General features: G+C 52.2%; 2 protein-coding genes and 1 long non-coding RNA gene across 6 annotated transcripts in view; 2 read left to right on the forward strand and 1 right to left on the reverse strand.

Moving 5' to 3' along the window:
• The window catches only part of NXN (nucleoredoxin), a 155,193-nt gene extending 137,475 nt beyond the window's left edge, over positions 1-17,718 (forward strand). Inside the window, exons 6-8 of the mRNA XM_059149154.1 lie at positions 8,185-8,364; positions 10,051-10,175; positions 13,074-17,718. Of these exons, the coding sequence (XP_059005137.1) occupies positions 8,185-8,364; positions 10,051-10,175; positions 13,074-13,256 (488 nt within the window). The 3' untranslated portion in view covers positions 13,257-17,718. The remainder of the gene's footprint in view (positions 1-8,184; positions 8,365-10,050; positions 10,176-13,073) is intronic.
• Positions 17,719-19,013: 1,295 nt separating this feature from the next.
• MRM3 (mitochondrial rRNA methyltransferase 3) lies at positions 19,014-27,500 on the reverse strand. Of its 4 annotated transcripts, none has more exons than XM_059149157.1 (4): positions 27,435-27,500; positions 26,650-26,894; positions 23,043-23,210; positions 19,014-20,350 (listed from the first exon to the last, which is right to left on the reverse strand). In XM_059149157.1, the coding sequence occupies exons 1-4, from the start codon at positions 27,458-27,460 to the stop codon at positions 19,806-19,808; spliced, it is 984 nt and encodes a 327-aa protein (XP_059005140.1). In that variant the 5' UTR covers positions 27,461-27,500; the 3' UTR covers positions 19,014-19,805. The 4 variants fall into 4 exon arrangements, with proteins under 4 accessions (XP_059005140.1, XP_059005139.1, XP_059005138.1 ...); XM_059149156.1 differs by having other exon boundaries at positions 26,650-26,891; positions 27,147-27,495; XM_059149155.1 differs by having other exon boundaries at positions 27,147-27,494.
• LOC131816434 (uncharacterized) lies at positions 20,350-23,249 on the forward strand. The gene is made up of 2 exons (XR_009348064.1): positions 20,350-22,841; positions 22,876-23,249. It is a non-coding gene; the product is annotated as an uncharacterized LOC131816434 (long non-coding RNA).
• Position 27,501: the final 1 nt, after the last annotated feature.

A 27,501-nucleotide genomic window follows, 5' to 3' on the forward strand; every position in this document is an offset into this window, starting at 1 on the left:
CTTCCAGAAGATTGGCTCCACTAGTGGGATTCATCCCCTGCCTAGAAGCAAGCCCTCATGGCTGTGGCCTGGCTTCCAAGACTCTCCGGAGTCTGGTCTCAGATACCTGTGCAGCCCCATTACTTACTGCTCCCCTGTGAACACCCTCCCCTCCTACCCCCCAGCCCTGCCATCTCTGCTGGCCTGCTGCCCCAGTGCCTTTCCTCCAGCGCAGACCTTCCTCTTGCGGCCTCCCATGCTCATGTGATCCCTTGCCACGTGTCCCGTTCCCGTGTGTAGCTGCAAGGGCTGACTCCTTTCTTGTGGCTTGGCTGCTGCTTTAGGACACGGAGTGGGGACGTGTAAGTTCCAAGCCAGGAGTTCTTTTCCTTCCTGTCCTTCCTCCTCTCTTTCTTGTTCACTCAGGCTTTGCTTCAGGAATCATTTCTTGGGCATCTCCCGTGTGCTGCAGCCGGGGCGAGGCGGCCGAGGGAAGCGGAAGGCAATAGTGAGGTGCCCTGGGCCTGGCACCCGAGCCGCAGGAAGTCTCTTCCCAACTCACGGAGGTTGCGTAGGTCCATCATCCGGGCTCCTTGCCCTCCACCTAGGATGGTTTTTGCCTTTGGAGCCCTTGTAGTTCACGTCCGTGGTGTGGTATCATTTCTTGAGTCTTGGAAGCAGGGATCTCTTTGTCAGGTGCACCATCTCAGTTGGATTTTGCTTGTTTGCGTCTGAGGATATTTAAATGCCTCCAGTCCAGCTCTGATACCTATGACCGTGATGGAATTGTCGATTCTTCTCTACTCATCATAGCATCATGGAACTCTGAAAATTATTTTTGATGGACTCCTGAGTATTTTCTGAGCTTTGTTTGACTCTCTGGTTACAACTCCAAAGTCATTCAACAGATGTGTTTATATGTATGACTGTATATTCTGGGCTCTTTTGACTTTTTAAGTAAGCTCTCCCCCTAACGTGGGCCTCGGACTCACAACCCTGAGATTAAGAGTTGCACGTGGGGCACCTGAGTGACTCAGTTGGTTAAGCATCCAACTCTTGATTTCAGCTCAGGTCATGTTCTCGGGGTTATGAGATCAAGCCCCACATCCGGCTCTGCCTTCAATATGGTCTTCTTGCAGGTCTCTCTATCCTTCTGCTTACTCGTTCTCTGTCTCACTGTCTCTCCCTCTAATAAATAAAATAAAAAAATTTTATTTAAAAAGAGTTGCACCCTCCACCAACTGAGCCAGCCCGGTGCCCCTACTCACAACACTTTTTTTTTCCTTCTTTATTCCTCTTTTAATATTTATTTAATTGAGAAAGAGAGAGAGAGAGAGGCAGAGAGAGAAGCAGGCTTCCTGCTGAGCAGAGAGCCTGACACAGGGCTCCATCGCAGGACCCTGAGATCATGACCTGAGCTGAAGGCAAGACACTTAACCAGCTAAGCCACCCAGGCGCCCCTACAACACACTGACACCAAATGTGTGTGGGGTTTTCCCTCCACACTCACCTCCTAGATTCTCTAACACCGCCTGGGTGTCCTAAAAGTCAGCTAAATTCTGGCACCATCTACTTGGGCTTAGTGTCTGATCCCACAGATCTAGCGCTCCGTCCTACCAGAACCCCCACACTTCAGACATAAATCCTAAGTCCAGACCTCCCATGCTCTGACCAACTAGCCATAAATCAGGGGTGCCCATGACCCCCTCCTTGGGTTTGGTACTTTGCTAGAATGGCCCATAGAACTCAGGAAAGCAGTTGATTTATTCTCATGTTTATTGTAAAGGCTACAAGCCAGAAAGAGACAGAGGGAACTGATGCCTGGGGTGTGTGGGAAGGGGCACAGAGCCCCCATGCCCTCTGGGCACACCACCCTCTCAGCATCTCCAGGCACTCACCAATCCAACCCAAAGCTCTGCCCCCACCAGTTAGAGATCTTTATGGAGATTCCATTACAAAGATAGGATTGATTCAATTCCTGCCCATTGTGGATTAACTCAGCCTCCAGTCCTTCTCTCCCCTCCCCCAGGGGCAGAGGTCAGGGGGCCCAGCTGGATGATCCAACTTTCCATTCAGGCCTTTCTGGCCACCAAACTCCACCTTCTGAAGCTTTTTAGGGGTCCCCAGCCACTGGTCACCTCATTAACATGCAAAGACACCATCGTGCCAGATTCCAAGGGTCTTAGAAGCTCTTGTGTCAGGATCTGAGATCAAATGTTGTTAAGACCAAGTATTATATAACAGGAGGTCCCTCTCACCCCTTCCTCCCAGGAAATTACAAGGGTTTGGGGAGCTCAGTGCCAGGAACTGGGGATAAAGACCAATTGTGTGTTTCTTACTATATTACAATATCACCATGTACACACAGTCCACACGTATGTGGGGTCAGTAGAGGGTTCTTACCGTTTTGAGGATCCGGTCTTCAGCAAATCCTGCAGGGCTGTCTGGGAGAGCTCACGCTTCCTGACTCTCTCTGTGTCCCGGGGTCTGTGTCTCCTCCTGAAGCGGTCGGATGAAGAGCAGCACCAGGGACGTTCCCCTGCTCAACCCACTGCCGAGCCACCTCCGCCTGGCCCGTGCCTTACAGGGACCAGGCACCCTGATCTGATGGTCACTTTGTGTATTGAGGCACATGAGCACAGAGCTTCCCTGTGTGATCCCAACAAGCTCCAATGAAAATGTTCATCCTGGAAGCTGGACCCAGCATCCCGAAGGACACCTTGCATAAGATGCCTTGTTGAGCTGCCTGTGCAGCTGGCCGTGGCAGTGTACGGCTCTTGAGGACTTTACCAGACCTGTGACTGGCCTGCCCAAGCCGAAAGTCCTGTTCTTGCCACTGCTGCTGTTGCTGCCGCTGCTGGTGGCTGATCCCTGCTCCTTCTGGCGCTCTGGACTGAGCCCAGGCAATGTTAACCAGCAGCTTCACCAGGACATCTGGGCTCACCGAGGCCCTGGTATTCCTTTGTCCCACGAGTGGCCCTTTTACTCTGAGTCCCAGGTCTCCCTACTGCCCCAGCTTCATGCAGCCTGGGGAGTTTGCAGCCCTAGGAGCGGTTTAAAAATGCCTTTCTAAGAAAAGCATTTAGACACACTTGGCAAAAGGCAAATCCCATTAGCAATTGCCTAATCCTGGCTGTCAGAGAACACTGTATTCTTTGCAAGGAGGCTTAGTGCCCCTTCTCTCCTGGGTTGGGGGCCCTAGCGTTTTGTTCCTCCTCTCCCCTCTGCTGGCCCTGACCTTTGGGGAGGGCAGACAGCTTAAGGGCTGTGTAGGGGACAGAGGGACAGATGCAGGCCCCACCTCCAGAAGAACAGTCCTGGAGTGGGATGGTGCTTCCAACCTTGGGGGGTGGAGGGAGAGCAGGGGGCGGGGGCGTCAGTGGGAGGACCCTGGGCAGCAGGATCGCCTTCTCTGGCTTCTCTGTCGCCCCCTTTCCGTCCTCCTCCCTCTTTCCCGAACTTGGCCCTCTTTCCCACCCCCATCAAAAATGAATTTGAGGCAGAACCTATTGATTTCGTAGAGAAACAACCCATCTGGAGATCGTGTTTTTGAGTGTTGTGTTTGTTTTTTTTTTCCAGTGGAGGGGGAGGACAGGCCAGTGCCAGTGTGTTTCATAGCCCCATCTCGGTGTTTGGAGGGCTGGCCCCGGAGCCCTGGGTGGGGGCGGGCTGGGCACTGCCTCGGTGTCCCATTCTGAGTGTCTTGTTTACTTTGGAGAACATAAAAAATAAAAAATAAGGAAGGACAAAGAGTAAGAATAAGTATCCATGTGGCCACCACCTAGAAGTGACCGTTTTGCTGCAGGTGTTAAAAATCTAAACAAATGGGTGCATGAACACAGACAAAGGGGAGCCTCCCGTGCCGCCCCGCAGTGCTGGGCTCCCTCCCCGGGGGAAATGCTACCATATGTTTCATGTGTATCTTTGTAATTGGTTTTCATATTTTTACTGCCTATGTACAAACCCACTGTGTTTTTTAGAAGCAAACTTAAGTGCTGACATGCTGTAATACCAGTCTGTAACTTGCTTTTCTCACTAAAGTTCTGTGTTCAAGATTTCTCGTTGCTCTGATACCTGGTTAATTTCTCTGCAGTGCCGAAAAGGGCTTCACCGTGGGAGCGACCCAGTTTACGTCGCCTTTCCACTGTTGATGGACACTCTGTTGGGTCTGGTTTCTCTTTCTTACAAGAATGGGACCATAAATGTCTTTGTGCCTCCCGTCACAGACACGCAGCCCCAGTGGCTTGCGGGCTTACGGGCCAAGTTCAAGTTGGCCAGAGCCCTCCCTGCACCCTGCCTTGCGATCCTCCCGAGTTTTACCACGCAGACCAGCTGCCCCTCTCCCTCCCTGGGCTTTCCAGGCAGGGGATGGTTTGGGGGAGTCAGCGGGGAGTGCAGACAGAGCTGCTGAAGGAAACTGGCAGGCCATGTGGCCCAGGCGTGGTCTGTGTCTGTTGTCCTTGCCTGACTGCCCTCCAGTTCTTCTTTGGTTTTTATTTTAAGCTAATACACATTTATCATAACACCAATTAAGAAAACTCAGATCTCTATCCCTCTCACCCACATTCCTGCCTTGCTACACACTTGTTTTTCCTGTTCTGAGTTCCTTTTGGTCTCTGTCCACACGCATACATACTTACCCAGAGCTGTAATCGCACACACGGTGCTGGATATTCGCTACTTTCTATTTAACGGTATTTTACAAACTGTTTCCTCCTTGCTATAGGCCCCACCATGGGATCACGTGTTGCCCGGCCATGTGCCCTCACCTGCTCTTCCTGCAGAGGGGCTGCTTTTCCTCCATTTCTCTCTTCCAGCTCCCAGCAGTCTTTGCGTGATGACTCCCAGCCCCCTCAGATCCTATTGCCATCTACAAGCAGAGAAAGAAAGCTCTCAGGGTGACAGCCTGCCCGGCTCCTGTCCCACTGCCCAGAGTGCCATATGACTGAGCTCCCCGGCCCCAGGCCCCTACCACCGCCACCTCCTTCAAAAGCTTCTCTTCCCCCCGCAGTAGAGAAGCAGCCAAACTCAATGTAGGACAGGCTCAGGACACATGGCTTTGAGATTGTTTTAAAGACTCAGAGATAGCTTCCTCCCAGGAGGAAACCATTTGGAGCAGGCTTTGAGGCCTTGCTCTTTCTTTGCAGGTTTTGAGGGAGACTGTGAAGGGGACGTGTAGGCACTGCTCTTGGGCCAGCCCGGAGGCCCAGGGCCAGGGCTTGAGGCAGAAGCTCTCTCTAGAAGCCAGGGCGTGTTATGTTCTTCCTCTGCTCAGCGTTAAGCTTGGGATGGCGCAAGTAAATAGACGTCAGCCCCATGCGTGGTAGATGTCACAGAGTTCCCAGAGTCCTCGCGGCGGCGTTGACATTGTCTTGAATTCTGTTTGTTCAGGTAACTTCCTCCAGCCAGCCCAGAGATTGCTGTTGATCCCACTAGGCTATGGCAGCAGTCTTCCTTACCTCTGCCTTCCCAGGGGCCAAATAGTCAACCCAGGGACAACCAAAACTAGCAATAAGGAACCACTTTATAAGAAGAGCTAGCGCGGACGGAGTATACTCATGGTACAGCAGTTTCTCCGCTCTCAGCGTTTTACACTTATCCTCTTGTTCGCTCCTCACAACACCCAGCAAGAGAGGAGGAGACGGTCTCCACCCCCTGTGACAGCTGTGGAAATGAGGCTCCAGGAAGTTTAAGTGGGTGGCCTGGATCTTCCTTAGAATTCTCCCTGTGCTTTCCCTCAGCCATCCCGGTCAACCCAGCCAGCCGGGAGCCGACGAGCTCCAGCAGAGATGAGGTGCTCCCTCTGCATTCCCTTCAGAGAAGCCCCTCGCTGGCGTGGAAGTTATTTCGTACAGAGGCATCGATTAGAAATTTTCCATTCCCTTTCAGTTTCCCATTAGAGGCTTTGCCCTATTTTCTCCTTAGAAGTCTCTGCCTGGGAGAACCTGCTTCAAGCGAGGGGAGTGGGGATGGCTTGCTGCCGGGAGGAGAGGGAAGAGGGGATGGCAGCCCCAGCCTCCCTCTGTAGCCTTGAGGAAGAAGTAGAGAAAGCTGTGGATGCTGGGGGTGAGGGGAAGATTTTAGCGGGGAGTTCCCTCAACTACTCGAGAGCGCCCCCACCCGCAGTGGCCAGGTAGAAAAGCAACAGGCAGGGGCGCCTGGGTGGCTCAGTAGGTTAAAGCCTCTGCCTTCCGCTCAGGTCATGATTCCAGGGTCCTGGGATGGAGTCCCACGTTGGGCTCTCTGCTCAGCGGCAAGCCTGCTTCCCCCTTCTCACTCTGCCTGCCTCTCTGCCTACTTGTAATCTCTGTCTGTCAAATAAAATAAATAAAATCTTTTAAAATAAATAAATAAATAAATAAATAAAAGAGAAACAACAGGCAGACCAGGGCTCCTATCTCAGTGTGGCCACTTGTGGCTGGATGACCTTAGGTGGGTGATCTAAGGGCTGGGGAGAGCCAAGGCCCGGGGCGGTGCTGTTCCTTGGTGGAATCAGCTGAGGATGCCTCAGCAGCCAGCCTGGGGCTCCCATGTCCTTGTCCTGCTGGACCCCAAGGACTTCAGAGTCTATAGTCGTGGTAATCGAGAAGACCCCTTAGAAACTAGGAGTCCCTTGGAGAAACTGAGGCACCAAACCGGGAAGTGGGTTTCTTTGCCTTCAGGTTTTACTTTTCTTCGCTTCTCTGTCCTCTGCTTGTGTGTTCTTCACAGACCAGCTCAGCATCCCACGTCTGGACTACAAACAGGCCAGCTGCTCTGTCTAATCATAGTAGGAGGCGGGCCCCGGTTCAACCCAGCACTTATAATTGCCAAGAACTTTACCAAAGCCTATTTGAGATGGGGTATGGCTATGGGAGGCATTCGCCAACAGCCGGCTGGCGTGTCGCGGTGTCCGCGTCCATCCCTCAGGATGCGGCGTCCACCCATCCTCGGGGATGGGGAGGCCAGACTCTGGAGGCTGACCTGCTGCTGTCAGGATGGAACTGGAAACAGCCCAGATTTCTTGTGTGCTCTGTGTGACACACAACTCAGGAGGCCTGGCCAGTCCTGAGAATGTCCCAGGAGCCCCGGCTGCGTGCGTCTGTACGTGATACAGTGGGAACGGCAGTTCTCCATTTCTCTGTGAACCCGTTCTCCAATATGCCCAGCCACTTCTTCTAATAGGTGTGAACATAATGGACTTGTTTAAGTCCTTTTGAAGTCAGGCCCACCACTGCCTCCCTGCTGAGCCAACAGCCGCACAAGCATTACAAAACACTGGGGCCATATTCCTGGTCCCTCGACGGCTGTTGCCCCTTCTTCCCCCCACAGAGAAGTAAAATGTCAGCAGAGCAAATTACTCACTGAATACTTCGGAATCTATAAATATTAAATTGCTATGGCTGTCACTGGCCCAGATAAAATTAAAGCTCTGGTCAGCTCCAGAGGAGAGGTGGCTGGTTGGGGGCGGGGCGGGGGTGGGCAGGAGCTGCTGTCATTGGAGAGACAAGTGTCTCCAAGAGGACAGAGCCGTGGCTGTGGGCTGTGGTTGGTGGGGGGTACCCTGGATGGAGGAGAGGCAGCGGGCAGTGGGGTACAAAGAGCCAGGAGGTCGAAATCCCAAATGCGATCATAACCAGGATGGGGTTTTCTCTGGTTTCTCACTTGAGGCTTAATGGTTGGGAATATGTGTGGTTTACTGGGAGTCTTGTGTCTCATTTCTTTCTCCAGCCCAGGACCCTCTCTCTCCAGGCAGCAGGGCTAGAGATGGAGGTGGGGTCGCGGGCTCCCTGGCAGCCAGCTGTCCCCTGTTGTGTGCAGCCCCTGCCCCAGGCTCCCCCACCCTCACACTGGCAGGCTGGCAAGTATGGGCCTGTGTTTTCACACCCTTTGCTTGGGTTTTTGGTCCCCTGTAGGTGGCAGGGGTGTCTTCTTTGAGATCTCCTGAGGGTTTATTGCGTGTTTCTGTATGCCAAGACCCGGTGCTAAGTTCTTTGAATGCACTACCTTGTCGATATTTACAAAGTGAGAGAAGGAGGGAAGTGTTGTCCATTTCCCACACTGCAGTGGGGGACACTGAGACCATGAGGCCAGGAGAGGGGAAGGGAGTTGCCGGCTTCCTTGGGCAAGTCAAGTCGCAAGGGAGTCCTGTGGCTGTTCAGTGACTGAGCCTGGAACCCGCCCCAGCACTTCCGGACTCTCAACCGAGCTCTCTCTCCCTTGCAGGCATCCCCACCCTCATCGTGCTGGACCCCCAGGGGGAGGTGATCACGCGGCAGGGGCGAGTGGAGGTGCTGAATGATGAGGACTGCAGGGAGTTCCCGTGGCACCCCAAGCCCGTGCTGGAGCTCTCCGACTCCAATGCTGTGCAGCTCAACGAGGGCCCCTGCCTTGTCCTGTTCGTAGGTAGGAATCCTGGTAGGAGTCCCAGGGTGGGCCAGACTCAAAGGATCTCACATTTGGGGGGGTGTCTGTCCCTGCAGCTTCTTTCTGTCAGGAACAATGCCAAGCCTGGGCCTTTGTCTTTCCCAGCAGCCTTGCTTTTGACCCCAATGATTTATTCATGGCTCTGCCCCTGCGGGAGGGGTTCTGGGAGCTGGCTCTGTGCTTTCCTTCCTAGACTGCCGGCTGGGAAGAATAGGTCAGGCTGGAGCCCGCCCCACAACCAGACCCATTGTTGGAAGGAAGCCTGCTGCAGCAGCTGCAGCTGCGGGCTGGGTTCCCTTGGGCGAAGGCCCCACCCCCACCCTAGCCACAGGGCCGCATCTCAGGCCAGGTGTCCCTCTCAGTCTCCCCACTCTCTATTCAGTGGGGGGCTGTTCTGCAGGGCAGGAAGACACCAGAACATTCACTCCAGGCTCCCTGTAGCCCTGTGGGATGACCCCTGTTCCTTTTGCAAAGGAGCGACTGCTGGTCAGGCGCCACCTCACCTTCTGCCTTGGGACATGTTACTCAGCTCCAACTCAAAATAATTTGGAGTCCTAGAATCCATGGCTGAGATGTTGCGAAACCCATTCAGTTGATGGGGTGGGTAGGGGAGGTGCTCTGGAAGTCTGGTGTGGAAGCCTGCAAGCTGACTTGCAGGCTGGTCACTGTGCTTGGAGAAAAGAGGTCTCCTGGGGAAGGATGGTCTTGGGGAATCCTTGTCCTCAGGGCTTTGCTGCCTGCCGCTGGCTCACATACCCACATTGCAGGGCCTCTAGGGAATCGTTTTGAACTGAGGGACAGTTGCATCTCACAGGCCCTCTCTAGATGTTGGTTAGGAAGTCCCAGAGAGGCAAAGCGAGTTCCCAGCATCACAGAGCGGGTTGGATGTGAGTCAGGAATAGGTCCTGACACATCTGCACGCTGCGGGCCCCTGGGGCCATGTGGCATTCCTGGGTGAAAGTCCTGCTGCCTGCCTCCCCTTCCCTGCTTTGCCACTCAGGGAGTTGTCTTGTTCTGGGTTACAAGTTCCTGCGGAAGTGAGCCCCAGGGCCCCCCGGAGTTGCTCCCCCACTGTTCTTTCATTGGAGGCAAGAGATGACTAACAGGGACTCTGGGGCATCCAGGGAAGGCAGTCCATCCTCTCCCGATGAGTCCAGCCAGCCATGAAGTTGGCTTTCCAGGAGTCCCAGTGCCTCCCCATTGCCACAAAGCTGCAGACTGGACTGTAGTCCTGACCCCGTCCTCACTGCCCCAGCTACCACCCCTTCTGCCATCTTCAGTAGGAGGTCAGATCTGAGATCATTCTGCAGTTCTGTGATTGAGAGAAAAACTACAAGGACCTTAGGTCCTGGCTTTGGGGAAGCTCAGCTTCCAAGGCCAGTTTGTGATGAATTCGGTGGAAAGAATAGCGGTGTCTGGGGTGTCAGTGAGTTGTTCCTGTGGGAGCACAGTGCAGTGGTGTGCATGTGCCACGGACTCCCCCTACACACCCCCACACCGCCTCATGTACCCTGGAGGCAAGGCCTGTGTCCCAGGGGAAATGTTGCTTCCGTGCAGGGGCTTCCCAAATGGCCATTTCAGGCCCTGGACCCAGCTCCCTCAGGGGGCGCCACTCCATCTGTTCCACAAACCAGTGCTTCTCGAGTCTCTCTCTCCCCATTACAGATTCTGAGGATGATGGGGAGTCTGAGGCAGCCAAGCAGCTGATCCAGCCAATAGCCGAGAAGATCATTGCCAAGTACAAAGCCAAAGAGGAGGAGGCCCCACTTCTGTTCTTTGTGGCGGGGGAGGTAGGTGCCGCTGGGGCCTACGGGCTGCTCAGCAGACCCAACTTTTGGGAAGTGCATGATGCAGCTCTAGGGGATGTTAGAAGGAACCCCAGGATCTGGGGTGAAGAACCCACAGACAGATGTGGCATGAAAAAGTGTGTCATCCCATATGGAAAACCATTTCCTGTGGCTGCTGTACCTTCTTCTCTCGTTTGCCACTCGGCAGCCTCGGAGCCACAGGGGTGCCCTCCTGGGAAAGGGCTGCTCCCCAGGCTGCTAGGAAGAGTGGCAGCCACAAAGATGGTCAGCAGCACTCCCTCCGTCCTGGCTGGGTCCAAACCAGGCCCGGGATGCTTTACAAAGCGTCTGCATGGCCAGTCTCTGGGCCCTGGCCTGCAGAGTGGGCGCTTCCTATGGCCGGCAATACCCACGACTCAGACCTGTATTTCCCAGCCCCCCGGAGAGGGTGCTGAGGTTGGACACTGCTGCTGTCCCAGTCTCTTCGCGCCCCAGGCCTTGTCTCTTGAGGGCCTCCATCGGGGACGGACTGCACAGAGGACTTCTCACAGGGCGAGAAGGCCTGGTGCTGAGCTGGGCCAGCTCCCGCAGGGGGCCAGAACCTCTATGCCGGCAATGCAGGAGTCCCTGTAAGATGGCTGTCGCTGCTCTGACTCGGTCCCCACCCCTAGGCGGCCCATCCACGCATGCTCCGCCATCTCCCCCCGCCCCATCCCAGCGCCGGGCCAAACCTGGTGATGGACAGACACCCTTTTGGAAGCCCCCTGCCTTCTTTCCGCCCATCTGTATCCCCAGGGGGTCAGAGCCAGGCACTCATTTCACGCTGTGCCATTGGGGTCTCCCGAGAGCCCGCATGGCCAGACACCCCGAACCACCACCCATTCATCACCGTTTCAATAGCCACCCCTGCTCAGCCCTGCCGGGCCCCTCGCAGGCAGCTAAATTCCCCCCTGCTCTGCTGCTGGGTGGAGGGAACAAAGCAGGTTCACAGGGCCCTGCCTTGGGGCGACACAAGCCCCCTCCACACAAAGCACAAATGGAGGCTGCTCTGAATGTATTAAACTCTAACCCCTTTCAGACGCCTGTGAGAGGAGAGATGGGTGCACAACAGACTAGCGGAGCCAGGGGGCAGGGGTGGGGCTGGGGAGCTCCAGTGAGTGCATTAGGCATGTGACTGAAAAGGCGCATTTGGGTCTTCTGTGTACCAGGCAGCAAGCTTGATGGGCACCATCCCATGTTCCTCCCCACCGCCCCACCCCCCCAGACTGGGAACAGCGTCATTATGTTTCACAGATGAGCAGAGTGAGGCTTGGAGGGCATCCGCCGGGCATGCGCACTTGCTGGCTTATCTGCTGGCTCGCACTTAACCCCGAGCGCGTCGTTCTTGAATGCATTTTACAGGGGACAAAGTCTGGGCTCACAGAAGTGACTTATCAGGGCCACACATTAAGTGGGTTGTGCAAAAGGCAGCGTGAGGTCAGTGGGACCCCCTGAGGCAGTGTTCTCACTCCTGTCCATGGGGTCCTGCAGGTGGCCAGTCCCCGAGGGCAGGATGCCTGCGCCAGGACCGGGGAGGGTCTGACAGAATCCTCTGCTGTCCAGCTCCCCACCTTGCCATCCTGTCCTTGCTGTGCACTTGACCTGGGCTCCTGACCTTGCAGCTCTCTTAGTCCCATTCCCTGGCCCTCCATGCTCAGAAGCCAGGCGGCATGGAAGGGGCTGGGCATGGGGTGCTGGGTCATCAGGCACTGACGGGGCACTTCTGAGCCAGGACTCTGACCGTCTCCCACTCCTCCTAGAGCTAAGGGCATTTGTCGTGTTCTGAGGGCAGAAGTCATCCCACTGAAGCCTTAGTAGACATTAAAATTCATCTCCCCGTGGTTTCCTCCAAGGGAGAGGGGAAGGGCTACAGCACTGTGCTCAGCTTGGCCCAGACCTCCTAATGAGAGTTCGGTGGACCGTCGTCTTCCAGGAGCCTCCCCTCTGCTTGTCCTGGAGATGGTTGATGAACCCACACGGAGGGCCTGCGGGGGGGTCAACAGGAACAGAGATGCTGAATCACCGGGCGTTGCTGGAAGTGTGTGCCATTTCTAATCATCTTCCTAAAGATCTGCCCTTTGAAAAAGGAATGGTGTTTGTCTGAGAAACCAATGAGTGGTAAATTTTGTGCCTCCTGCTCGCCAGCATTTAAGGCCAGGAGTACCCCGAGCCCTTCCTGTGCAGAGGGACCTGGGCCTTCCTCCACTTCAGAAGGCTGTGTGTGCTGTCTTATAGGGAGATGGCCTTGGGGTGGGAGGGTGGAGTCCGTTTCCTGCTCTCTACCAAATGAGAGGTGGTCTGAGGTGTTTGCTCCCTTACAAATTCTTCTACTAGTCTTCGGGGTTCTGGGTTTGCTTTTATACTTAGTAAGGGGAATTCACCTGGACAGGCCAGTCCATGGGAATGTATGGTCAGTACAGGCACCCATATAAGCCTCACGAACCCTGTCTTCTGAACTGGCTCTGCAGCTCCTGCCCCCTAAACCTCAGGGGTGGGATGGGGACAGTGAGCCATTTCTGTTCACATCATTCCAGAGGTGGGAGTCCAGATTGGCCTCAGATACCCAGAGTGGGGCTGCAGATAATTGAGGAGATAATGGCAAAAAGAAGTCATTAAAGGACAACACATTTTTAGCAAGCAGAGGTTGCTTCTCTGCTAATGAAAAAAGAGGACTTGTCTGGTGGTCTGGTGAGATGCAGAGTATTCTCCAAGGCAGGGTCGAGTCCGCTGCTCCCTGGTCTCTGAGAGCCCATCTTTCCCAGGGGCCACCCACTCTTCAGGACACTGGAGGGGATGCCATCTGGGGGGGATGCCCTCTTTCTCGAAGACTGACTGGTTTTCTCTCCCTCTGGTAACTTCCAGGATGACATGACTGACTCCCTGCGCGATTACACCAACCTGCCCGAGGCCGCCCCTTTGCTCACCATTCTGGACATGTCGGCCCGGGCCAAGTACGTGATGGACGTGGAAGAGATCACCCCCGCCATTGTGGAGGCCTTTGTGAATGACTTCCTAGCAGAAAAGCTCAAACCAGAGCCCATCTAAGGGGGCTCCAGCCTCAGGAGATGTTATTTAAAAACTCCCGTCTTCTCCTCTTCCTTCTCCTTCTCCTTCCCTCCACCCTTGGACTTTTCCAGCGTGTCCCGAATCACACAACCCAAGTGTCCAACCTCTCTGTGGTGCCTTGTTTTCTGCATTAACTCAGCACCCCAAGGTGCACCTCCTCTCCACAGCAGAAGAACCCCACCGTGTCTGGAGACTCTGCTTGGGATCCACAGGGCTGGCAGAACCCGGCCAGAACCAGGACTGCAGCCTGCTCCCAGTCACTAGCTCTCGGCGAAGTATTTGCCGGGTGGTCTTGTGCTGAACGAACATGGCGGGACAGCACACTGGAGCTCTGGTCCCACCCCTGGTGTCCGCATGCTTGCGCAGGGCCCAGCACAGCTCAGTGAGGGAAAGGGAGCTGCTGACAACAACCTCCTTTCTCCTAAGTGACTTCTTCTCTCTTGGTGTGAGGGGAAAACACCAGCTTGGCAGCCGGTTCTTGGGCCAGGGGATCTCAAGATCTCAAAGGAAGCTCGTGTTCTTTCTCGGGGAGAAAAAGCGTAGCTCTGGTAGTGATTCATGTAGTGGTGGCTTCCTCTGAGCTCCTACCGTGATAAGAAGGAGCCTCTCATTTTTTCCTTACATCTTTCTTCCTGGATCTTACCTCTCCAAGTTTCTGCCTTCTCATACGGACAGCCTCTATGGTCTTGGAGTTTTGTTCATAAACTCCCCCCTCTTGGACAGCTTCCCGGGAGGCACCCAGCCCTGTGTCCTTAGAGGAGCCCCGCCTCGCCGGCACAGACCTCTGACTCGGCCCAGCTCTGGACCTGGGGCCGCTGCAGCTCTGCCGAGGTACCTGTGTCCCCTTTGGTTACCTGTCATCCCTCTTTTCTTTTCAAAGCAGAACTAAAAAGAGACAAGAAATTACCAGAAGCCTAGCTTTTTTTCCTAAGAACCTGCACAAAGAGCTGTGTCCTAGGGTGGCAGGGGGAGCAGAGGACATGTCCACTAAAAGTGGGCCTTGGATGCATGCGGCTAGGCTCAGGTAGCTTGGCTCCCACAGAAGGAAGTTAACAGCTGTGTCCTTGGCACTTGGGATGGAGGGCTTCGCCTAGGGATTCACAGGGTTTGGGCCTCTCTTAACCAGGCGTTAGGGTCTTTCATGCGATCACAGGCCTTACCCTTGGCTCCACTTGTCCCCCAGACCCCCGTCAGCTGTTGACAGCACTGCTCCTTGCTGACTTGATTGTTGATTCGTAGTTTGGAGGTTCGGAGTTAGCTGGTAATCGGTCACTTGTCACAAGCCTGAAATGCTTCGCCTAGCGAGAAATAAAGCAGGCATCTCTGGACATTATCAACAACTTGTCCCTTCCTGTGCCTAGTAACAAAAATCTTTTTGCTCGTGGTGCTGGGCTCTGGGGAGGGGCGGGGGGACATACAAGATCCTCTTGACTTTCTTTGGAGGCTTTAGTAGCGGTGTTTCAGAATTGTCAAGAACTGGTAATCTAAGGCCGAGGAGCTCCTTTGGCTTAGCGGACCACAGGCAGATCCCTGCTGGAGCTCCGGCTGCCATCTCTCCTGGGTCTGCTCGGCGCTGGCAGAGGGTGGATTCCCCGATCACGGGCCTCCTTGTGGACACTGGTGCTCATTCCCTCCCCACAGGGGGGCACATGCTCTGAAGCCTGAGGCCAGTTGCTGAAACAGGGAACCCCACGCAGCTCTCCCTGTGAAGAATGGGCAACCCTAGCTCTAGCCTGGGCTAGGGACTTCTCTGGGAACTCTCCTCTGGGAGTGTGGTGGATGCAAGGACAAGGTGAACTCCCCTCACTTGGAAGATGGAGTTCCTTGGACTTCCGCCTGTGTCCTGTATCATGATAGCCCGGGAAGAGAAGTCTCTTTTCTTCTGGTGCAGAAGGAACCCAGTCCCGTGACGGGTCCCTGTAAGTCCCTGCAGCAGACAAATTAGGTCATCTGTGATTCTTCTAGGGCCTTACAGGGCTGACTGAACTACTGCCCCTTAAGGGCCACTGGATCCTTGTCACCAGACTTCCCCTTTTAGAGCGGCATGTGGGTTGAGATCAGTGAGAAGGTTTACAACAAGAAAGTTCTGAGTATATATGGCGGCCCTGAGGGCAAACGCTGGGGGAGACTGCTTCCCCGATGCCAGCAAACCCCCGTCTCATTAGTGCCAGAGATCCTCAAGGTTCTTGATGCAGACGATGTGGGTGGCTTCCCAAGTCCCACTAAGCAGCTCCAAGGTACCTTAATTCTTGTCACTAATTGGAAGCAGGTTAAAACCCCAGCTGTGATCTATTCAAGGGCTTCGGTCAGCAGCGAGGGAAATGAGGGAAACCGTGTCTGGAGGCAGGAAGGTGGGAGGGGAAGATGCCACCCTGGGGTTCCAGATCCTGTGCTCGCCACAGTGACCTCCATATCCTGTTCTACCCGTTTTCACAACAGAGATGAGACTTTTTTTTTTTTTTTTTAACCTGTCCCCAACAATAAAGATCCGGTTAAGAGAAAGGGAGTGTGTTTGGAATTGGTACATACAATGGGCAGCGCTAAATGCCAGGGCACAACTGAAGCTTCCTTTTTAGGAGTGAGGTGGCTGCCTGCTTCCCCCTCAACCCCAACCCCGACCCACCCACCATCGCCAAGCATATCCTCAAATGCAGTGGCTCTCGCTTACCCAAGCACAGGGAGCTGGTACTGTCTTTGGCATCAGCCAAGATTCAAGTGGTAAATTTTCAGCCAGACTTTGTTTTTGCCTCTTGCCTAATTAAAGACACAAAAAAGCTGTTCTCTCCTCCTGCTGCCTTGTTCTGGGGTAGCAAACGGAACTCTGCAGTGATCTAGAGATGGAACCATGGTCCAAGATCAGATCAGCAGGACCCAGACCGGTGTCAGCTTAGGGAGAATACCAAGTGTTTGTGTGTGCGCACGCGCGCGCATGTGCACAAACCTGCACTTGTGTGTAGACTTGGCTCGTAGCTCCGGGAGGGATCTGAGCAGGCACCTGGCCCAGCCCCCAGCACACAGGTGCAGACACATCCTGATTGTAAGCCATCTCCCTGGGCCAGGCTGGGGAGGCCAGTGCTTGCCCCATAGGACTAGAACATGGCCTCATGTGGATGGTGGGGAGCTTCCACAGTGGCCCTCTGTGGCTCCTTTCGGTGGTGCCATGTGAACAGAGGACTGACCCCAAAGACTGACCCCGAGGCCCAGAGCTTGGGATCTTTCAACTTCCCTGAACCACCCCCCCCCTTTTTTTTTTTTAAAGATTTTATCTATTTGACAGAGATCACAAGTAGTCAGAGGCAGGCAGAGAGAAGGAAGGGAGCAGGCTCCCTGAGCAGAGAGCCCAATGTGGGGCTTGATCCCAGGACCCTGAGATCATGACCTGAGCCAAAGGCAGAGGCTTAACCCACTGAGCCACCCAGGCACCCAGGCTCCCTCTTTGCTGACTCCATGGCTTACATCCAAGCAGGTCGCCCAAGGGAGAATTCTTTGTTGACAAATGGCCGTTGCCTATTAGCTTCATTCTTGATTGTTTAATGTTAGTAAATGGTGCAAAGGATATATTTTCTGGGAAGCAGAGGGCGGTTTGCAGGACAATTTTATGTTGGGTCTACTTTATGGCTGGGATTTTTCCATCTAGTAGGGGAACTATGACATTAGAATATCCTGGGTATGCCTCAAATGAGAAAGCATGAAGAAAATCTGCTTTGTTTAAGGTCCGATGTGTTCCAGCCCCTTGGGGGTTTGGAATACTTCCCAAGCCAGGAAGTGTGTGGTTGTAGTTGGGTAGGACTTGTTCTGAAGGACTGTTGGACTTCTGTTAAATGTACCAACTCATGGAAGCCTGTCGGCCAGTATATAGCCCAAAGGAGGCAGGCAGCCCCAAGTCCAGATTCCTGGGTGCTCGTGCCTCACACAAGCCAGTCACCCACACAGGCTAGAACTAGGATTCAGTAGGAGGCATGATGTTGGGACCCAAGGCTAAAAAGGAAATCTTTGAGCATCACAGGATGTGGAAGGAAGTCCCCAACGAGTCAGGAGCCACTATGCCTCCTGGTCTGCAGTCAGTATGCACCCCTCGCCCCCCACCCCAACACACATACATACCTCCCATCACAAAGGTGAGAGGGAAGCCTGCTGCAACCTTGTCCCCTCCCCAACCCTTATTCCCTTCTTGCATTCTAAAGTAGCAGCAGCTTTGAGGAGGGCCCTCCAAACAGGCGGCTTCAGCTGAAGGTAGCTTCCCTACAACAAACATAGTAGGAAGAGAACCAGTGCCATCTGCAACAGACCGGTTATGCCTGGCCCCTGAGTGTTGGCCTTGGCCGAGGCTTCCTGAGTCCAGCCAGGGCGGTCCAGCTTGCTCTGTCTCAGCCGCACTGACAAAACAGGACAACCTTGTTCAGACTTTCAGTTGTCCACAGCAATAAAGAGCTCATCCGTTCACTTGGCTTCTAGCTCATTACCTCTGCATGTTCACTGATGGAAGACAGAATGTAAGTTCCTGGAATTTAAAGATGCCTACGTGAGTGTTTCCTAAAATTGTTTTAAGTGAGCCAGCCAGATCTGCTCCTGGGGAAGAATGGGGTGAGGGGCTGGGCCTCAGGACTGGGCGGGGGGAGAGGGACATCTGGGCCCTGCAGCACAGCTGGTGGCTTTCAGCACTAGTCCTAGGACCCCTGGTGAGGTGCTGCTGCTGGGGCCTTCAAGGGGCAACATGTCCAAAGTAGAGCTAAAGGCAGCTCAGCTTGGAGGGATACAGTGGGTGTTCCTATCAACCATGGGGCAAGGGGTAGGAGGTCCCAGGTGAAACTGGTGGAAACCTGTCCCCAGAGGTCTGCTCACCCTCTGGGCCTTAAGGACAGGATTCTCATAGCAAGCTGGCCGGTGGGGCTGGGGGGCTGGGAAAGGGCTCTGCAGCTCTCCCTGCCCTGAAGCTCCAAACCGGGGTGAGGGTTCCCAAGGGGAGTTGCAGGTGTCCAGGGACAGTAGCATTTGCCCAGAGCTGCCCTCCCAGACATTCCATTCCAGGGAAGGAGTTGGGCCACTTTTCCTTACTGCAGCCACTTCCCACTTCTGATTCCTCCTTAGTGTTTGGCTCGCCATCTACCTAGGCCTCAGATTCTGCTGAGAACTAGAAGCTGGATGTTTCTCCACCTTCTGCCTCTCTGAACACAAGAACACAGGCCTGCTCTCTGTGGAGAGAGACCGACTCCAGCATTTCCAACAACTTGAATCCACGAAACCCGTCCCCTCCTTAAGGGCTGGGAGTGGCTTTGAAGCACGGCTGCCACCTTGTGGCAAAAATCACCCACAGTGCTTGCTCCGCACAAAGGCGAGGAGCCCGGGGGCCAACCATCCCACAGCATCTCTGAGCCCGTGCTTGTCATGTACTGCTCATTTTTTATTCTGATTTCCTGGGGAAGTGGCAAAAAAACAAATGTTGGCCTTCAGATGGAAAAGAATGTAAGAGAGCAATTTTCTATCTTCGTTCAAAAAACTCCGCCACCACCTGCTTCCCCTGTAGTCATATTGAAGAAAGGAAAGCGCGCCCTCTGCTCTGCTGACTGATCATCACAAACATGCAGGAAGAACTCCCAAGTCATGGTATATGAGCCACTGACTGCAAAGTGAATGGGATGAAAATTTCTTTCACCTGATGTGACAAAATAGGCTGAGAGTTACGGGACAGGTATACTTCTTTTTACAGTTTTGTTTTTACTGGAACAAGGCATAGGGTTTGTTGCTCTTTCATTGATCTTTATTTTGTAACAAGAATCATCAGGAACAAATAATCCAGGACAAAGCTGCAGGAGACCGGTTTCATGCTGGAAAGGCATGAACTTCTGTTCGTGACCTCTGCTTTCTTAGTACTTTTCTAAGGTGTTGAGAACAAATGTCGACAGACTCCAGTGGTAGAGGTCCCCATGCTGCCTCCCAGATTCAGCCTGCTGGGGGGCCTGGCAGTACGGCTCTGTGAAGCTAGAGGGCCAGGCCCCAGTCTTGGTGGGCTCAGCACAGCACAAAGGCTATGGGTTCTCCAACTTTCTAAAAGCTGACAGGGCATGGAGGGGCTCAAGAACAATGTGCGGGCCACAGGCATGGAACATCTGCATGAGGTCCTGGGCCAACTAGATCACAGTAGGGCCCCATAGCAGAGTCCAGGCCGTCCGCCTGGGACTGTTCCTGCCAAAAAACCGCTCCCCTCAAATGTATCAAAGCAATCCCACGCTGCCACCAGTTGGGACACAACTCATGCTCGATCTCTGGGTTCTCTCAAGAGGAAGTTTTGTTAGGGAGCAGGGGGATAGCTCAGGAAGAATTCTCACCCTTGTTGTTCTTGAGGATAAGCAGAGACCCGTGGAGATTCTTATTTTTCCAGTAACAATATAATAGCACCTTGCCCACCGCTTGCCTCCTGGATGTGGCCTGGGAAGCCACAAGTTACTGCCTCTGCCTATCTCCTAACAATGCAGGAGGGTCTGGGACCCCCTTTAATCAAGGACTGACTTCCAGGTTCCCTCTCAGTGGTTAACTCCTGTCCCTGCTCGAGTGTTCTGCCTTCACACGCAGTTGTCTCTTCCCTTCAAAAAGCAGAATGCTCGCAGCCATAGCCGAGTTCAGGCTGTCCACACCAGGCACAACGGGGATTAGCAGCCGCTTGCCCCTGGTACTCTCGGCCAACTGCAGGGACTCCAGGCTCAAGCCGTGGGTCTCCCCACCTATCACCACAGCTGCTGGTGCCTCTGTCCAGTCCAAGTCATAGCTCTGGACCTCAAGTTCAGGGAGCCAGGCTTTACCGGCTCCAGGTTCTAGATCATCTTCCTCCTCCTCCACCTCCTCCTCATACTTGTGCAGCCTTGAAAGTCGTCGTTCACATACCCAGCCATGGTCACTGGCTTTATTAGACAGCTGGGCCTGGGCATGAAGGCCACAGTTGTCAGCCACGTAGACCCGGGTGTTTGTGGGCAGGTAGTTGGGCAAGGTTTCCCAGTCCAGATTATTGATGATGGGCACCTGGAAGTGTGCACCCATCGCTGCCCGTAGCACTTTGGGCTCCCAGGCATCCACACAGCCTAGAAAAGACAGGATTCAGTGAGGATTACAAACCCTCCCAGACAAGGGGACTTTTGGATAAATCAGATTAATTCTGGGTCAGGAAAGAAAGCAAAAAATGTCCTACTGTAGCCTTCTTGAGAGCTGGGACCTCTACCTCCCTAATTATGGCAACGTCCAGCAAAGGGACCACAGGATGAATTCCTGCTAGTGCTGAAACAGACTTTTTTTCTGCCTTCAACAGGACCATCCACCTGGGCCAGATACTGTACAGGAGATGCAAAGAGCATTAAAGCCCCAACCTCAAGTGGCACAGTGGGCAATAGTGTTGGGACAATATCTGAACACGACTACAATATCAGCGATTGACGTAAAAGCAGCATGAACAGGGTGACAGAAAACCCTGGTACAAAGTGGAACAATCAGGAAAAACACCCCACAGAACAGGACCCTGAGCTGGATCTGGAAGGACAGGAGGAAGCTGTCAAAGAAAAGCGGGGGGAGTGATAGAGAACGCCACAGCCCAAACCCTGTAAGGAAGGTGATCTGGCCAATAATGGATGGGGTGCAGTGGGAGATGAGACAAGAGGCAGGCAAGGACCAATTTAAAGGAGGGTGGGTAGCCAAGCTGAGGAAGTTTGGGATTTTATCAGACAACATAATGGGGTGGAAGGATTTTAAGCAAAGGAGTGACAGAATCTGATTTATGCGTTACAAAGAAAGACCCATTTGGCTTCAATGTTGAATCTGCACCAGGGCAGCGAAGCCACTGGAGAGGGGGAAAATTGATGGGAACCATTACAGTAATCCAGGGAGAGCCAAGGCAACAGCCTTCTCCTACATACACCTGCACGCCCTCTCACAACACAGTAACAAGGCTAAAGGAAGTCTTCTTAAAGAATTGCTAAGCCCAGGGCAACTGGGTGGCTCAGTGGGTTAAAGCCTCTGCCTTTGGCTCAGGTCATGATCCCAGGACCCGGGGATGGAGCCCTGCATCGGGAATCTCTGCTCAGCAGGGAGCCTGCTCCCTCTGACCCCAGCCTGCCTCTCTGCCTACTTGTGATCGCTGTCAAATAAAAACTTAATAAATAAATAAATAAATAAATAATAATCTTAAAAAAAAAAAAAAAGAATTGCTAAGCCCAGCCACTTGCACGCGCTCTTTCCCAGGACTGCAGGCCAGGGGCCCACCCTCCCCGAACTCATTGGCATAACTCTCTGCATTCTAAGTTACATTCTAAATTACCGCAAAAACTTCAGGAAAAGAGTTAAGTAGGCAAACCAAATTTTAAAATGTGCCCACACATTGCACCAACGGGCTTCCTCCAACACCGCAAGGACCCAAAGGTGGGAGGTGGGCTCTCTGTCAAGAAGCTGGAGGTGAGGGAGGGACAGGGGAGGGGCCGAGACCTATGAGGAGAGCCATCCAGCCTGACCCCTTTCCCATGGGGAGGAAGGGACGAGAGATTTCCCCCCTCGCCCTCATACCCTCCATCCTGGGCACCACACCAAGTGTTCCCTGCTCCTTCCCCACCTCCTCTCTCCGCACCACTACCATCAATGTGGAAACAGCCCACCTGCAATATAGAGGTACACTTTCAAAACCACACTAGCTCTTGGGGGTGGCTAAGCAGGCAGGGTACTGATGATGGAACCCCAGACCGAGCTCTTCATGCTGGTGTCCCTGTATCTACTCCACCTATTCCAACAACGTGGGACAGAGACAAAGGGTTGAAAGAAACCACTGAGGCAAGTCTCAGCAGTGGGTGTCATTACTAGTTTACAATGAATGATCCTCTCCCTCCCGCCCTCCTCACAAGTTGTAAGAAGCAGTTTTTAGGTAGGTCCCAGGTGTTAGGTAAGTCTCTTTCGAACCAAGCCCACTCATCTCATTTCTTTTCTTTTCTTTTTTTTAAAGTTTTTATTTATTTGAGAGCAAGAGAGCAGGATGGGGGGGGCAAGCAGAGGGAAGGGTAGAAGAAGGAGGAAAGCAGACTCCCCGCTGAGCAGGGAGCCTGACATGGGGCTGGATCCCAGGACCAAGGGATCATGACCCGAGCCAAAGGCAGTTAAAGGCTTAACCAACTGACTGAGCAACCCAAGCGCCTCCTACTCATCCCATTTCTGATGACAGGAGAGAAATGTCATGAGGCTAACTTGTGTGGGGGTGTCTGACCCATCCCAAGGCTAAGACAAATGCATCCCAATTTCATAATCACACTCCATCTGCATCATTCCTTTTATAGCATTCAGCAGGTCAAGAGTTAGAAAGGTCTCATGTACCCAATATTTTGGTAACTCAAGATCATTACAGGAAGGACTTGAAATTTAAAACTGGCATCTATTTCTTCCCCTGACTGATTTTAAGTTAATAATATAGCAGTTAATAATATAGCAAAATAATTTTAAAAGAGCATCCGCATTTCCTCAAGTACTCGGTGTGTGCTGTGCCAAGCCAAGTGCTGAGAACCCCACATGCATGCCATCTCAATCTTCAAACAGTCTTACCAGGTTCTGTTATCTACCATGTTACCAGTCTTACCAGATTCTGTTATCTACCATGTTACAGAGGAGGAAACCAACACTCAGAATATTGCTCACACATAGAGCTAATAAGGGGCAGATCCAAGACTCAAATCCATGAGTGTCTACCCACAGAGCTGGCTCACTTACAAATGGCCACCTGACCCACCCAGTAACAAGTGCTCTGACCTTTGGTGAGTAATACTTTGCTGCAGCCAGCCCCAGCAGCAGATCGCAGAATCGTCCCCAGGTTCCCAGGGTCACGGAGATTGTCACAAATCAACAATAAGGGCAGCAAGTGGTGAAGCTGAGTCTCTGGGTATGTCATCTTAACATGGTCAGGTTTGGCAAAAATCCCTGAGGAAATAAAACAGGTGGTTCACTTGTCTGCTGTGACCAAGGAAATTATTTGGCTTTTCATTACTTTATCCATCTTCCTATATTTAGTTACATGAGTAATACAGGAATACATTCTGATTTAAAAAATTCATACAGGGGCACCTGGGTGGCTCAGTGGGTTAAGCCTCTGCCTTCAGGTCAGGTCATGATCTCAGGGTCCTGGGATCGAGCCCCACATCAGGCTCTCTGTTCAGCAGGGAGCCTGCTTCCCCCACTCTCTCTCTCTGCCTGCCTCTCTGCCTACTTGTGGTCTTTCTCTGTCAAAAAAATAAATAAAATCTTTTTTTTTTTTTTTTAAAGATTTTTATTTATTTATTTGACAGAGAGAAATCACAAGTACACTGAGAGGCAGGCAGAGAGAGAGAGAGGGAAGCAGGTTCCCTGCTGAGCAGAGAGCCCGATGTGGGACTCGATCCCAGGACCCTGAGATCATGACCTGAGCCGAAGGCAGCGGCTTAACCCACTGAGCCACCCAGGCGCCCCAAAATAAATAAAATCTTAAGAAAAAAGATCTCACACATACAGTCCTACCAGTGATATCCAGCCCCTATAACTGTTTTGCTTTTTTTTCCCCAAAGATTTTATTTATTTATTTATTTATTTATTTATTTGACAGAGAGACAGGCAGAGAGAGGAAGGGAAGTAGGCTCCCTGCTGAGCAGAGAGCCCAATGCGGGGCTCGATTCCAAGACCCTGGGATCATGACCTGAGCCCAAAGGCAGAGGCTTTAACCCACTGAGCCACCCAGGCGCCCCTGTTTTGCTTTTTTTTTTAAAAGATTTTATTTATTTGACATAGACACAGTGAGAGAGGGAACACAAGCAGGGGGGAGTAGGAAAGGGAGCAGCAGGCTCCCCGCTGAAAAGGGAGCCCCATGCGGAGCTTGATCCCAGGACCCAGGGATCATTACCTGAGCTGAAGGCAGACCCTTAACGGCTGAGCACCCAGGTGCCCCTCACCCCCATAACTATTTTGACCAAAGGCAGAGGCTTAACCCACTGAGCCACCCAGGCACCCCCCCCCAATAACTATTTTGGATCAGAGGCTGTATCCCTTCAAAACGTTTCATGCATCTACCTATGTATATATACATCTACCCATAAAGAGGCATTATTTTCTTTTGCACAAAAGATTCACACCCTGTTATTCTGTAACCTTATTCAATTCTCTAACATGAGATGTCTTAGAGAACTTCCCACATCGATCCATTCGGAGCTACCTTATTTTAACTGTTTCACGTTATTTTGTAACATGAACATCCCAGGTTTATTTAGCTCTTCCCCAACTGACTGCCATTTAGCTTATTTTCCATTTTCCCCTATTATAAACAACCCTGCAGCGAATATCCCTGTATCTCTATGCACATGTCCTAACATTTCCTATGAAAAACTCTTGCAAACACAATCAATATATGCTGTGTGGGGGCTCCTCATGTTATCAGAGGCTCCTAAACTGCCGCCCCCCCCCCACCCACCCCTGCCACAGGCCAGTCCAATCTATTTACACCAAGAACACATAAATACCTACACCTAAGCCATCAATGAAAGCACCAAGATGATATTAGGCACCTGTCTAAAGGTCCTGCCCTTAGGAGCCACAGACCGCTTTAAGTCCATTCAGTGGGGCAGGGGTCTCAGTTCTTTAACTTCTACCTGACCGATAGATGTAGTGATAAGAGCTCTCTACCAGAGGCCCTGCTTCTATCACTGGATTTTAGAGAGGTGCTGGAAGTCTGACAGGCGGTCTTACCTCTTTCTCCCTTTGCCCAACCCCCCCCCATATAAATAATACATAAGAATAAGCTAAATAGGGGCACCTGGGTGGCTCAGTGCGTTAAAGCCTCTGCTTTCGGCTCGGGTCATGATCCCAGGGTTCTGGGATCGAGCCCTGCGTCGGGCTCTCTGCTCAGCGGAGAGCCTGCTTCCCTTCCACTCTCTCTGCCTGCTTCACTGCCTACTTGTGATCTCTGTCAAATAAATGAATAAAATCTTTAAAAAAAAAAAAAGAATAAGCTAAAAAATATGTATTTTTCAGAGTCATGAAATGATGAAAGCAGTCATGACAAGGAGGGTTACAGAAGTCCTGGGTGGGCTGGCCACTGTTAGCACACAGGCCCAAAGTGGCAAGCATAGTGAAAATGAGTGATACCTGTACTGTAGCATAAAGTAAGGAATTAGAAGTGTAGCTAACGAGAGCACAAACACTTAGAGTAAATGAAGGACTCTAGCAGTCCCAAATCCCCACCCTGGGAGAGAGTTCTAAGCGCAGGGTCACAGATCCTTATGACTTGCTGGATTACAGAACAAGAGATGGTCCCCAGAATATCCTCTCCCAACTAATCACTGAACTTGACCACAAGGAAACACATGCACAATGATCTGAGAGACCCTGCCCCTTACTATCCAAGAGAAAATTCTCCACTTACTGCCATTCAATTATCAGATCTAAGGTATAATTCCAAAGTCAAAAAGATATAAATAATTCAATTTTGGGGTGCCTGGGTGGCTCAGAGGTTTAAAGCCTCTGCCTTTGGCTCAGGTCATGATCCCAGGGTCCTAGGGTCAAGCCCCACATCAGGCTCTCTGCCTGCCTCTCTGCCTACTTGTGATCTCTGTCAAATAAATAAATAAAATCTTAAAAAAAAAAAAGAATTTAGTTTTTCCATATTTGAAAAAAATATCTTCCAAGTGCTAATAGACCCCACAGTCTATTAGAATCTTGTTAGAGTCAACCAAATAAAGACACGGTTTCCTGTTCAATGGGCCAAGCAGGCTAATAGCTTACAGCTTACTCCTCGTAAGTAAGCTTCTAGAATAACGGGGTCAACGCTGGAGAGGTATCACCACACTGGCAGAAGTCTTGTGCAAATGGAGGGCTAAATATTTTTGTAAACATTTTCTTATATATTTTAGTTGGACATTAAAAGTTGCAAAAATTACCTAAAAAATTATAATGTTTAAGGAACAGCGGTTATTCCTAGAGACTGTAAAGAACCATTAATACAATTGACAGAAAAACTGACTGCAGTTTCCACTGAAAATACTATAAGATCCACAGATTTCAGAACTGTATTTTTGGTGGGTGTCTTTTTTTTTTTTTTTTTTTTTTTTTTAAGATTTTATTCACTCATTTGAGAGAGAGAGCAGGGGGAGTGGGAGAGGGAGAAGCAGATTCCTCACTGAGTGGGAGCCTGATGCAGGGCTGGATCCCAGGACCTGGAGATCATGACCTGAGCTGCAGGCAGACTTAACCATCTGAGCCACCCAGGTGCCCCTTCTTCTGGGTGTCTTAAGAAAACATTTTGAATTTGGTTCAAATAAAATGTGTTGCCCTAAGTCAATTATGAATAAGTAATCCCAGATCTCTACTTCTAGTGACACATAGTATAACCACTGACCCATTATTCCTTGTGGTGTTACTAGGTCGGACCAATCCTTGATATCCTCAAATTTCACCTTAATGAGGCTGACACCTTTCAGCTTATCAATGGGTAGCTCCTTTATGTATTCCAGACGGCTAAAGAAGAAAACTTTGGGCACAGCACCAGCCTTGAGAGCATCTGCAATCAGCCTGCGGCCTTCCAGCAGGATCTTTCCTTGCTTTTCCCGAAATGGCCTGGACTTAACTATTGTCATTACACTGCTGTGGGTGGAAACAAAAAGACAGGTAATGACCAACATCGTTGTTACGGAGACATACCTAGTTCTAAGAAACATAAAGAGCTTCATAGACATAAACGAATTCCAAAGAAAACACTTATTCTGCCCTCCAAACATAATAAAAACCAGAGGGTTATACCGGGAGAAGTCTTCCAATGGGAGGAAAAACGTTAAGTTCCCGCTGGCAGGTGGGAAGAGAAAGGGGAATACAAAAGAAGTCTCAGGAACACATCACCTCAGCCTTCTGTCCCCGGGTAAAGCCTTATCATAGCGAAGCCCCGACTCTTCCCAGGTGCAGGGCGTCTGGGATCGGGACACCTGAAGCGGCTGCTTTGGTCGCTGCTCGTAGGGACTGGCCTCAGCCGCAGCCCTCTGGGGCTGCTTCCCAGGACCGGGCTTCCGTTCCACGACCTGTCCGGATGGAAACACCACCCTCACTGGGCTCCGCCGCAGCGCCCGGACCCAGCGCCGCCTGTCGAGGTCCCAGGTTTGGACCACCCACAGCAACGGCCGCGTGGCCCACCTCCAGCCCTTTACCAGGGCCGCCATCTTCCCCCGCGCCGTCACGGAAGCGCGCCGGCGGCGGCCAG

Source organism: Mustela lutreola, chromosome 15 (assembly GCF_030435805.1).
Source record: "Mustela lutreola isolate mMusLut2 chromosome 15, mMusLut2.pri, whole genome shotgun sequence".
NCBI classification, from domain to species: Eukaryota; Metazoa; Chordata; class Mammalia; order Carnivora; family Mustelidae; genus Mustela; species Mustela lutreola.

Coding starts and splice junctions, on each gene's coding strand:
- MRM3 (XM_059149155.1), bottom strand. CDS start 27,460: ATGGCGGCCCTGGTAAAGGGCTGGAGGTGGGCCACGCGGCCGTTGCTG. Junction 23,211..26,649: donor AACACCACAAGGAATAATGG/GTCAGTGGTTAT, acceptor TTATTTCCTCAG/GGATTTTTGCCAAACCTGAC. Junction 20,351..23,042: donor CAAAGTATTACTCACCAAAG/GTCAGAGCACTT, acceptor TGTCTTTTCTAG/GCTGTGTGGATGCCTGGGAG.